The sequence below is a fragment of the Cebus imitator genome, unplaced genomic scaffold (assembly GCF_001604975.1).
Source record: "Cebus imitator isolate Cc_AM_T3 unplaced genomic scaffold, Cebus_imitator-1.0 Scaffold598, whole genome shotgun sequence".
Lineage (NCBI taxonomy): Eukaryota > Metazoa > Chordata > Mammalia > Primates > Cebidae > Cebus > Cebus imitator.
The window spans coordinates 922,798-935,597 of NW_016107913.1; the positions used below are offsets into that span (position 1 = coordinate 922,798).

Consider the following 12,800-nt stretch of genomic DNA (forward strand, 5'->3'; position numbering starts at 1 on the left):
CTCAGCTACTTGGGAAACTGAGGCAGGAGAATCACTTGAACCCAGGGGCTGGAGGTTGCAGTGAACCGAGATTATACCACTGACTCCAGCCTGGGCAAAAGAGTGAAACTCTATCACACACACACACACACACACACACACACACATTAAATAGGTTACTATGTGCAAGCTTATTAAAGATGTTAAGAAATTCATCTTCCCTTATTCACTTTGTCTTCTCACTAGTCTGGCCCTCTGTGTTGGGGGTAAATGTGTTTTTAGGTCTGTGGTCTGGGAGCTGGAGCAGGGACAGACCCTGGGGTGGGGCCAGGATGAGCCATAGTCCCCTCTGTGCCTGTGGAAGGGGTTGGAATGTCAGAGGCTCCCAGGTCATGCCACCGCTTATGGAGCCCTCACACCACTTTGCCCCTTTTCAGTTCTTTGTCTGCATCCTGCTGTGGTTCCACAGAGCCCCACCATCGGAAGCCTCTGCACACACAGGCATGCCCCGCCCCATTCACCCAGAACTACTTCTCTGAAGCTGAGACACACATAGGTGAGACAGACAAAGGCAGGTGACCCAGGAGCAGAGTCATTCACTCATTTCGGGCAGGGGAGCTCACGGTCCTCAGCAGCCTCCATAAAGGCTCCCCCCGCCCCCCACCTTTACATCCACAGTGCTGGAAGGTCTGTCCCCACCACCACTCCAGAGTGCAAGAAAGGGAGAGGCAGCGGGATGGGGACTCTGTGCTTTGTATGCAGGCTGGGCTAAGAGGGCCCATCTCCATCCCAGCCTTTGCAAGGGAGAGAAGGGGCTTCCCAAGGGCAGGCATTATCTGCTCTCCACCAGGATATCCAGGGTCAAGACTTCCCTGGCTTCTGAACTCGGGGCCCACACTCTCCCACCCGAGCTTCCACTATTTTGTGACACATGAAGCTACTTGACTGTGGCAGTTCCTGGAGCCTGCATGGAGGTATTCAGTCCTATGACGTCTCTGCACACTTTCTTCCTACCGCTGCATAAAGTTTGAGGTAGAGAGTAAGTAGTAGAAAGATGGGTTGAACCATGTCCCTGAGTGGGATCTTCGTAGGTTTTCTCATCTTGTTTTTAGAATTTTTTGTTGTTTGTGTAAAGACAGTATTTTGGAAACGTAAGTCTCAGTGAAGGAACTCAGGATGAAGGTGGGCTTACAACACCACTCTCAGAATCCCTCCACATCCTGTCACTTCTAGAAAACAAGCCCACACCAAGCACGACACAAATAAAAGCCATTACCCGTTTATGGGGGGAAAAAAGCGATATTTATTTATTGTGGAACATTAAATGTTCTGGGTGTAAGAACATGAGAGAAAATATTTTTTCTTTACATAGAGTGATTTCTTTTCTTGGGGACTTGTTTTTCTCTAGGAAATGCTGAAAAAATAATTTGTGATTGACCAGATTAGATACCTTCCCAAAGAAGACAGTGCTTTGGACAGTGGGGATGGTGGCCAAAGGCACCGGGTGTCTTCAGTCCACCCTGAGGGGCACTGACTGGGGAGACAGCCTTCTTGGGGAGCAAGGGATGGAGATGTCGCCGGCCCCATTGCTCATTGTTGCACCGGACGCTTTTCAAGGGCTGTTGATCTCTGATGTGCCTCTCTCTGTTGGGGTAACTCTGGCTCTTGAGAGTGGCTTGTTGACTGCTGGCTGCATAGCCCAGCGTTCTGCTGTGTTCCGGGTGGAAGAGGTGCCTGTGGCTGCAGGGCAACCCACAGACTGGGGCTTGGAACTCCTGTTTGTGCTGATTGACCTTCAAGGCATGATGCTCACGGCAAAGTGTCATTTTTTCCTCCAGCATCTGTCCAACTGCTGTCATGAGCCCCTCAGCTTCAGCACAGCTGCTGTACGCATGTGATTTGTTTTTCACTATTTTCTGGCTCTTGGCAGTGACTGGTGCTGGATTGCTTTTTTTCACTGAAAAGACCCGCTGAAAAAATTGTTTGATGTCTTTTCCAAAGTTGCTTATCGAAGGAGGCTGTTTCTTGGACGGCAACAGCTGGAGGCCTTCATCCTGTCGGGTTTCTTCTGTTTTCATGACTGGGGTACGCTGGGGAGTCCTCAGTTCTTCAAGCCTCTCTTCACGTTTTTCAAAGTTGGGCTTCACTGGGTTCTCACTCTTGTGAGTAGGGGTAAACATCTGGTTCTGGCTCTTGCATAAGCCTTGACATTTCGGGTTCTTGGGCTCCTTGTGCCCCAGGTTGCTCCTTCTGGCTTCCATAAGGTCACGTAGCTCCTGGGAAGCCCGCATGTTCCCAGTAGGCATGCTCTGGAGACAGCCGTGGGGCACTTGAGAAGCCAAACTCTCTGTAGCAAGGGGAATGTCAGTAAAACCATCTGGAAGGAGCACAACGGCGCCACAAACTTGAGACTGCGTCTCTGACTTGGTGGCCATTCTGGGCTCAAATTCACTAACAACCTCTCCCATAAGATAAAGCTCTTCTGGATCATGGGAGACAGACATTCCAGGGAGCTGAGAGCCTTTACTGGTCCCTGGAGCCTCTAAACCACTCACATCCTTACGTGTGCCTTGGAGGTTTGCCAGCAGAAAGGTTCCCAAGGGAACGCTGGGTTGTGGCGCTGCCTCCATGGTCTCTCCAGTCCTTGAAGATTGGGCTCCTAAGCTCCCACTCTGCTGGGCGCTGCCTGTGAGGCTGCATGTGAGGGGCTTAGAAGGCCACCTGCCCTCCTGTCCAGCTGGAGGAGGCTTCAAGGGCCCATGGGGATTCCAAGATGGGATCCCTTGTGGGGCCATCTGGAACTGTGTAAATGTAGGTGAAGACACCAGAAGACTGTCTGGCGTCTGAATGGATGCTTTGGTCAGCACCTGCTTTCTCAGATCTGCGGGTGGTGACTCTCTTAGGAATACGGCTTTCTCAACTTTTGAGCTAGACTTAGATTCATAGGTGGCTGAGGAGCGACCAGCAAGCTGTGTCAGGGATAAGGATGAAACTTTTTCCAGCTTAAAGAGCTTAATGGGCTTGAGGACCCTGAGGGGTAGGCTCCACTTGTGTTTGGCCCAAAACCTCACAATATGGTGTCCCAGCACCTGCTGAGTGCACGGATGGAGGAAGGAAAGCTCCTGGGATGTGTTCACACTGGCTCTCCCACTTTTCAGGGGTGCTAGATTGCTGGTATTCATGTGGGTGTTGGACATAGAAAAACCCTGGTTGACAGCAAGCCAGGATCGACGCACACAAATGGGGATCAACCCCTCATTGATCTGGCCTAACTTCATGCCCACATGGGCTTTCAGGATGTTTTTTATACAATTTCTCTCTGTGCGTCTTAATAGATCACTTTCCGAGTCTTTCCTCAAGGACATCTTCAAGTCTCTTTCCAACTCCTCAGAGGCTGCCCCCAGAATGTTCCCTGGGAAGCTTTCCATGCACCTGGCTAGATTTTGCGGGGTCTGCCCCAGAGGTGTGCACGGATTCCTCTCTAGCTGGAACATCACCTTCTGTATGTCCTTGCTGCTTTCGCCCGTGGACATGGAGGACTGCAAGGGTCTGAGTTTGCCCCCGGCCTGACTTGTCCCTGGCAATTTCTCCTGAGGCTGCATCAGATCCGGAGACTCTTGGGTCATTCCCAGGTTGCTCCGGTGTTGAATGAGCCACTTTTGAATGTGTTGCTCCAGTTGCCTCCGGAGTTCAGGACTGACTGGAAAGCTCTCAGGAACGATTGCTGTCAAGCTGTCCTGGGGAAGGTTAGGAGTGGAGACGCTAAAGACGTCCTGAGGTTTTTGGGCCCTAGAGGGTAAAGCCAACCCACCTTCTAGTTGTTTAGAAGACCATTCAGGGCACTGCATTTCAGGTAAGGTGAGAGCTTGCGCCTTATTCTGCGACGCAGGGCAAGCTACTCCAGAGTTATTAATCGAGGATGCAAAAGCAGGAGATTGGACTGGGAAAGAGGATTGAAGACGGGCCTGAGCCTCCGCCTGAGCCATAGGTGACAGCTGGAATTGGGGTGTGGGTGAAATAAAGGGTTGGGACTCAGGCCTCAGATGGGACAGGTGCTGGGCCTGGAAAAGCAGTGGAGACATTGTAGTCTCTGTTTGAACTGGGCGGACATTGGGAATGCCATTGAACAAGAAAGGAGGAGACTGTAAAGTACAAGATCTCTCAGACACCCAGGCGTTAGCCACCAGGGATTCGCTGTGCAGAGAGGGGAGGCCCCAGAAAAGCTGGCTGTAATTCTTCTGAAAATGTTCCTTCAGGATTCTAGGATCTGAGAGCTTCTGAGGACTGGACGACTGTTTCAAGTCTTCCGTGTTCCAGACGGGTTTTAGGGTTGTGGTGTCCTGCTCAGCATCCAATGATTTCACCAAATTCCCCAAAGAATTCAAGTGCTTTTCTGTGTTCATTTGCTTTGGAAATGATCCATCTTTTTCTTCTTCCTCCCAAATGTTGATCCTGGCTCTTTCTGTGACTTGCATCCCCACAACATTCTGGCCATCAGAGCTGAGCAAAAAGGGGCTACCAGCTTCCATCTGACTGTTTGTGGGGTCACCAGAGGACGAGGTTTCTGGTGGGTAGCAGGAAAGATGATCTTGCTGGACTGATGAGTTGAAGATGCACCAGGTTCTGGTAGTTTCCTGACACCAGAAGGCAGACACAGAGACATGACTGCTTGAGTCGCCAAGGCCTGAGATGCCTGGGCCAGAAGTCGCCAAATCCTCACACGGAGATGAGCTTTCATGGATGGTGCCCAGTGGAAGCGCCACTGAGTCACAGTGAGATGGAGTCATCAGAGTGGAGTCCCGCAGGGGAGGAGCAATGACGCCTTTCGGAGGAGGCAGAGAGCAGGCCAGAGGATCAGGGGTGTGTGGTGGGTTAGGGAAAACTGCAAGTGGCTCGGGTGAGGGGTGTTCCAGGGGAAGGGAAGGTTCTGGTGGTTGGGAGGCACTCAGAGGGGAGACTGAGGTGGCCATTGGGCTTGGTGATGGGGTGGAGCCCAGAGGCGAAGGATGCTGGGTTTGAGGATCCAGGGAAGCTAATGGGGTAAGCACGGGAGCGGTATCTTCCATCGGCTCCTGAGGCTCCTGAGGGGACTGGGAGGCTCCATCAGGTCCTCTTTTGCACTCCTCGTCTGGGGGATCGGGACCAGAGAGCTGACCAAAGTCTTTACCTTTCTTAGGATGCGGCCCCAGGATGCTGCAGGAAACAGGAGGCACAAGCTGCAGCCAGGAGCAGGTAGGGCCATAGGGCAGAGTGGGTGCCTGGGCCCTGGCCCCTCCACTGCCCCACACCCTGACTCCCCAATTCTCCTCCTATGCCCCTCCACCGCCCCACACCCTGACTCCCCAATTCTCCTCCATGCCCCTCCACCGCCCCACACCCTGACTCCCCATTCTCCTATGCCCCTCCACTGCCCCACATCCTGACTCCCCAATTCTCCTATGCCCCTCCACCGCCCCACATCCTGACTCCCCAATTCTTCTATGCCCCTCCACCTCCCCACATCCTGACTCCCCATTCTCCTATGCCCCTCTACCGCCCCACACCCTGACTCCCCAATTCTCCTATGCCCCTCCACCGCCCCACACCCTGACTCCCCAGTTTTCCTTCTATGCCCCTCCACCACCCCACACCCTGACTCCCCAGTTTTCCTTCTATGCCCCTCCACTGCCCCACATCCTGACTCCTCAATTCTCCTATGCCCCTCCACCGCCCCACACCCAGACTCCCCAATTCTCCTCCTATGCCCCTCCACGGAGCTGACCCATACTCCCCAATTCTCCTCCTACTCCTTGCTCCAGTGTTTTACTCCCATCCTCTGTCCTCCTGGTCTTCCCATCCCAGGTCAGCTCCAGGCTGCCGTTAGGTTCTGGGGACGAATCCCAGCCCCAGTAGGAAGGACTCAGGGAAGGGGCAGGGCCTCACCGCTGCAGTTGTGAAAACAAGTCCGGAGTCCCCTCCAGGCCTGTCAGGCGGTCTCTAGAAGCTGGAAATCAGGAGACCAGGTTAGGGCAGTGAGGCAGGGCCTGGGACCTCACAGGAGGCTGAGTGGATGTTTCTTTAGGGAAGACCACATGGGGAGTCAGACCCTGGAAACCACATGTCTGTGTCCAAGGCCACATGGCCTGGACGGTGATAGCGAGGCACAGAGGGCAAGGCTTTGTTCTCCACAAAGGGCTTCCACACACAGACCCCCCAGCCCCGTAGTCCTCACAGCTGCCCTGTGGGGAGAAAGGACTGGGGTGGTCTCAAAGAGGAATCAGCCTTAGCAGAGTTGAACAGCTGTCCACAGGCCCCTCACCCCCCTCCTGATTCAGACAGGCATTGGTCTCCTCCCCCTACACTGTGCCCTGCTGGGGAACACCCAGTCCTTGGCCCACCATGGTTTCATGCCAGCACAGAATTCTGAACCCAGGGTTCTGATTTGCTTCCTAGGAGGCCCCACCTCAGGCTTCTTCAATTGACTTCCTCAGACAGAGTCACCTCTCCCCGGGGACAGATGAGATCAAATGAACTCTAGTGTGCCCCGGCAGAGCCTTACCTTTCAGACTGTTGTTTTTCTTCCTGCCTTTGGGCCTCCCCCTCCGCTGACCTCGACACTGGGAGATAAGTTGACACTGGGACAGAAGATGACCCGGCGAGAGAAGATGACCCTGGGACAGAAGATGACCCTGGGAGAGAAGATGACCCAGAGAGAGATGACCTTGGGAGAGAAGATGACCCTAGGAGACAAGAAAGGGCGAGGGGCTGAGACCGGCTCTCGCTGTCTGCCCCCAGCGCAGCCGCAGCGCGCAGCGCTCTCGAACCGCACAGCTCTCTCGTCTTGCTCAGGGAGCGGTGTGCTTCCTCCCACTCATGTTTAAGTGGATGATAAACTGCTTTTCTTCTTAGAAAAACACGAAGAGGGGGCCAGACGCGGTGGCTCACGCCTGTAATCTGATCGTTTGGGAAAGCCAAGAAGGGTGGATCACCTGAGATCAGAAGTTTTAGACCAGCCTGGCCAGCATAGTGAAACCCTGTCTCTACTAAAAATAACAAAAATTAGCCGGGTGTGGTGCTGTGTGCCTGTAATCTCAGCTACTCCAGAGGCTGAGGCAGGAGAACTGCTTGAACCTGGGAAGCAGACGCTGCAGTGAGCCGAGATCACCACTGCACTCCACCAGGGCGGTAAGAGTGAGACTCTGTCTCAAAAAACAAACAAACAATAAAACACCCCACCTATATATATATAAATATATATATATATATATATTTTATATATATTTCATATATAAACTATATTATATTAATATATAATATAAGTAACAGTGGAGGTGCTCCGCTACTTGACGAACACCCAGGCTAAGGCCTGTGGGCACACCTGAGCTGTCAGATAGGATTCTGCTTCCCAGGAGATCAGAGGAGACTCCAGGCCCTGGTGGGAGGCCCTCCGGCTCGGCACAGCCCCCAGATCACCCCAGACGAGGTCATCACAGACGAGGCTGGGCCCCCAACTACCTGCACAAGGAAGGCGCTTATGATGAGCGCCCTCCCACAGAGACCTCCCCCATCTCCTGACTGGTCCTCACCACTGAGTCCGGGGGTTTGGTTTTGCCCTGACGCCTCCTGTGCTCCCCCACAGATGGACTGAGAGCTTGGGATGGAAATCCCAGTCCCTACCAACCCCTGGCTGCTCTGCCTCTCCCTGGAAGGACCATGTTCTGGTCTCTCCTTTGACACTTCCCATTGCGGAAGCCTCTCCACTGGATTTGGAAAAGTAGAGCTAATAATAGAAAGAAAGGAGAGAATCGTGCTGTGTGGGTCCAGCCTGAGGGCTCCTTACCATTCTCTTCTTCCCAGGAGATGGTGAGGGTGGATCACAAAGGAAGCAAGAGAGGTAGGGGAGTAATAGGAAAAAGAACCCCCCGGCAAATACCAGGGTGAGGAAGATATCCAACACCCATGGCGTGGAGCTGGGGGTGTTTATCCACGAATCACTGAGAAATTTTAGAGGAAACGGAATATTCTCCATTTGAATAGGTATGCTGCCTTCAAGCAACTGAGCTCTGGGCATTCTCTTGGAGACTAGGGACTGGGGCCCAGGCCTGTGTCACAGAGCTGGGGACTTCACATCACAAAGGGCTCCTGATGGGGGAGGGGCAGTGAGGGGGGAGGCTGAAGCACAGCCCCATCCCCGTCCCGCAAGCCCGGGATCCCTCCACCCTCCCACCTTCCAGATTCCTCCTTCCCAGTACGTTTTGTCAGTGACAGAACTCAGCCAGTTTTCTGTTCTTTTTCCCTGGAACACAGATACTATCTGGTTCCTTTTATCTGTTGGAGACGGTGGTATGAGGTTATCTATTTTATAATCCTTGAAAATCTGAAGTTGACTCTGAAACTTTGGCTATGTACTGGGGATTTATATTCTCAGAATCTCATTCATCCTCAACTCCAGCTTTCCCACACAAATTTTTGTCTTATATCGATCCAGGGACAAAATGTAAATTTGTTTTACTCTCGCTTAGTTTTGTAAATTTGGAATAGTAAGGTTTGTTTTTTTTTTTATTTTTTCCATTTCACTTTCAATCAAAGGGACCTACCCACATACAACTAAGATAATTAAAAATTTTTTTTTTAATTTTATTTATGTGTTTATTTTCTTTATAGTCCTGGGGTACATGTGCAGGACAGTCAGTTTTCTTGCACAGGTAAATGTGTACCATGGTAGTTTGCTGTATCTATCAGCCCATCACCTAGGCACTCTCCGCATGCATTAGCCATTTTTCCTGATGCTCTCCCTACCACCGGCCCTCCCCCAACAGGTGCCAGTGCCTGTTGTTCTCCTCCCTGTGTCCACATGGTCTCGTTGTTCAGCTCCCACTTATAAGTGAGAACATGTAGTATTTGCTTTTCTGTCCCTGTGTTAGTTTGCTGAGGATAGTGGCTTCCAGCTTCATCTACAAGTCTGAAAAAGACATGATCTGATTCATTTTCACGGCTGCATGGTATTCCATGGTGTATATATACCACATTTTCTTTATCCAGTCTACCATCGATGAGCATTTGGGTTGATTCCATGTCTTTGCTGTTGTGAACAGTGCTGCAATGAACATACACGTGCATGTATTTTTGTAATAGAATGATTTATATTCCTTTGAATATATAATAATGATATAAATAACATTATATATAATATATTAATATATAATATATATTATAGTTGATTAATATATTCTAGCTAATGCATGTATAATATATATTATATGTAATATATTATACATGCATTATCTTGAATAATATATAATATATATGCATTAGCTAGAATATATTAATCAGCTGTAATATATATGTTAATATATATGATATATAATATGTAATATATAATTATATATTTATTTTATATGTAACATAATTATATATATAATTATATATGTATAATATAATGGTATGAATACCATTATACACAGTAACGGGATTGCTGGGTCAAATGGTATTTCTGGTTCTAAATCTTTGAGGAATTGCCACACTGTCTTTCACAGTGCTGAACTAATTTACATTCCCACCAATGGTGTAAAAGCATTCCTGTTTCTCCTTACCAGTATCCATTGTTTCTTGACTTTTTAATAATTGCCATTCTGGCTGGTGTGAAATGGTATCTCATTGTGGTTTGGATTTGCATTTCTCTAATCATCAGTGATGGTGAGCTTTTTATAATATATTTGTTAGCTGCATGTATATCTTTGTGTGTGTGTGTGTGTGTGAGAGAGAGAGAGAGAGAGAGAGAGAGAGAGGGAGGGAGATGGAGTCTTGTTCTGTTGCCCAGGCTGAAATGCAGTGGTGAGATCTTGGCTCACTGCAACCTCTGCCTCCTGGGTTCAAGCAATTATCCTGCCTCAGCCTCCTGAGTAGCTAGGATTACAGGTATCTGCCATCATGCCTGGCTAATTTTTGTTTTTTTGAGACTGAGTCTTTCTCTGTCACCAAGCTGGAGTGCAGTGGCACAATCTCGGCTCACTGCACCCTCAGCCACCCAGGTTCAAGTGATTAATCTGCCTCAGCTTCCCGAGTACCTGAGACTACAGGTGTGGGCCACCATGCCCAGCTAATTTTTTGTATTTTAGTAAAAACAGGGTTTCACCATGTTGACCAGGATGGTTTTGATCTGACCTCGTGATCTGCTCGCCATGGCCTCTCAAAGTGCTGGAATTACAGGCATAAGCCACCATGCTCGGCTTAATTTTTGTATTTTCAGTAGAGATGGGGTTTCACCATGTTGGCAAGGCTGGTCTTAAACTCCTGACCTTAAGTGATCCATCTACCTTGACCTCCCAAAGTGCTGAAACAACAGGCATGAACCACTGCACCTGGCCTCTCCTTTGGGAAGTGTCTGTTCATGCCCTTTGCCATCTTTTAATGGTGTTGCTTTTTTTTTGTAAATTTGCTTAAGTTCCTTGTAGATTCTGGATTTTAGACCTTTGTCAGATAGATTGCAAAATTTTTCTCCCATTCTGTAGGTTGTCTGTTTGCTCTGATGATAGCTTCTTTTGCTGTGCAGAAGCTCCTTAGTTTAATTTGATCCCATTTGTCAATTTTTGCTTTTGTTGCAATTGCTTTTGGTACTTTCATCATAAAGTCTTTGCCCATGTCTATGTCCTGAATGGTATTGCCTAGATTTTCTTTTAGCATTTTTATAGTTTTGGGTTTTAATTTAAGTATAATTCACCTTGAGTTAATTTTTCTATAAAGTGTAAGGAAGGGGCCCTTCCTCAATTTTCTGCATATGACTAGCCATTTCTCCCAGCACCATTCATTAAATACGGAATCCTTTCCCCATTGCTTATTTTTGTCAGGTTTGTTAAAGATCAGATGATTGTAAATGTGCGGGTTTTTTTCTGAGTTTCCTGTTATGTTCCATTGGTCTGTGTGCCTGATTTTGTACCGATATTATGCTGTTTTGGTTAGGCTTGTAGTATAGTGTGAAGCAGGGTAACATGATGCCTTTAGTTTTGTTCTTTTTGCTTAGGACAGTCCTGGTTATATGAGCTTTTTATTTTTATTTTTTGGTTTTGTATGCCTTTTAACATAGTTCTTTCTAATTCTGTGAATAATGTCAATGGCAGATTAATGGGAATAGCATTGAATCTGTACATTGCTTTGGGCAATATCGCCATTTTCACAATATTGACTCTTCCTACTCATGAGCATGGCATGTTTTTCCCATCTGTTTGTGTCCTTTCTGATGTCCTTGAGCAGTGGTTTGTAGCTCTCCTTGAAGAGGTCCTCATGTCCATTGTAAACTGTCTTCCTAGGTATTTTATTCTTTTTGTGGCAATTGTAAATGGGAGTTCATTCGTGATTTGGCTCTCTGCTTGTCTGTTGTTGTAGGAATGCTTGTGATTTTTGCACATTGATTTTGTATCCTGAGACTTTGCTGAAGTTGCTTATCAGTTTAAGAAGCTTTTGGGCTGAATTGATGGGGTTTTCTAGATACAGGATCGTGTCATCTTTAAAGAAAGACAATTTGACTTCCTTTCTTCCTGTTTGAATATCCTTTATTTCTTTCTTCTGCCTGATTTCCCTGGCCAGAACTTTCAATACTATGTTGAGTAAGAGTGATGAGAGAAGGCATCCTTGTCTTGTGCCAGTTTTCAAGGGGAATGCTTCCAGCTTTTGACCATTCAGTATGATATTGGCTGTGGGTTTGTTGTAAATGGCTTATCATTTTGAGGTATGTTCCTTCCATAACTATTTTAATGAGAGTTTTTAACATAAAAGGCTGTTGAATTTTATTGAAGGCCTTTTCTGCATCTATTGAGATAATATATGTTTTTTGTCTTTAGTTCTGTTTATGTGATGAATTACATTTATTGGTTTGCATATATTGAATCAGCATTGCATGCTGGGGATTAAGCTGACCTGATCACGATGGATAGGCTTTTTGGATTCAGTTTGCCAGTATTTTATTGAGTATTTTTGCATCGATGTTCATGAGGGATATTGGCCTAAAGTTTTCTTTCTTTTCTTTCTCTCTCTTTTTTTTTAATCTTTTACAGGTTTTGGTATCAGGATGATGCGGGGCCTCATAATGTGGGTTAGGGAGAAGTCCCTCTTTTTCAATTGTTTGGAATAGTTTCAGAAGAAAAAGTACCAGCTTTTCTTTGTACCTCTGGTAGAAATCAACTGTAAATCCTTTTTTTTTTATTTGGCTGGTAGGCTATTTACTACTGCCTCAATTTCAGAACTTGTAATTGGCCTATTCAGGGATGCAACTTCTTCCTGGTTCAGTCTTGGGAGGGTGTATGCGTCCAGGAATTTATCCATTTCATCTAGATGTTCTAGTTCATTTGGATAGAGGGGTTTATAGTGTCCTCTGATGGTAGTTTGTATTTCTGTGGGGTCAGTGGTGGTATCCCCCTTATCTTTTCTGATTGTGTTTATTTGAATCTTCTCTCTTGTTTTCTTTATCAGTCTAGCTAGTGGTCTATCTTATTGATTTCTTTTTTTTTTTTTTTAACCAGCCCTTTGATTTGTTGATTTTTAAAGGGGTTTTTCATGTGTCTATCTCCTTCAGTTCTGTTCTGAGTTTGGTTATTTCTTGTCTTCTGCTAGCTCTGGGGTTTGTTTGCTCTTGGTTCTTTAGTTCTTTTAGTTGTGATGTTAAGACGTTGATTTGAGATCCTTCTAGCTTTTTGATGTGAGCGTTTAGTGCAATAAATTTCCCTCTTAATACCGATTTAGCTGTGTCCCAGAGATTCTGTTATGTTGTCTCTTTGTTCTCATTAGTTTCAACAAACTTCTTGATTTCTGCTTTAGTTTTATTATTTACCAAGAAGTTCTTCAGGAGC

At 47.5% G+C, this 12,800-nt stretch overlaps 1 protein-coding gene across 2 annotated transcripts; it reads right to left on the minus strand.

The window, feature by feature from the left end:
• Positions 1-1,270: 1,270 nt before the first annotated feature.
• On the minus strand, positions 1,271-8,370 carry LOC108294717 (spermatogenesis-associated protein 31A5). 2 transcript variants are annotated; one of them, XM_017516635.2, is made up of 4 exons: positions 7,799-8,370; positions 6,518-6,575; positions 5,902-5,962; positions 1,271-5,172 (listed from the first exon to the last, which is right to left on the minus strand). In XM_017516635.2, exons 1-4 carry the CDS (start codon positions 8,027-8,029, stop codon positions 1,422-1,424), a joined length of 4,101 nt encoding a protein of 1,366 aa, XP_017372124.1. In that variant the 5' UTR covers positions 8,030-8,370; the 3' UTR covers positions 1,271-1,421. The 2 variants fall into 2 exon arrangements, 1 of the variants encoding a protein (XP_017372124.1); XR_005198020.1 differs by lacking the exons at positions 1,271-5,172; positions 7,799-8,370 and having other exon boundaries at positions 5,892-5,962; positions 6,422-6,600.
• Between the last annotated feature and the right edge of the window lie 4,430 nt (positions 8,371-12,800).

Bases quoted from the DNA above. Each gene is read 5' to 3' on its own strand.
- LOC108294717 (XM_017516635.2), bottom strand. From the start codon at position 8,029: ATGCCCAGAGCTCAGTTGCTTGAAGGCAGCATACCTATTCAAATGGAG. The intron at 6,576-7,798 runs GTAAGGAGCCCT...CTTATCTCCCAG, and splicing joins CTCCTGGGAAGAAGAGAATG to TGTCGAGGTCAGCGGAGGGG. The intron at 5,963-6,517 runs GTAAGGCTCTGC...CCTGATTTCCAG, and splicing joins GAAAAACAACAGTCTGAAAG to CTTCTAGAGACCGCCTGACA.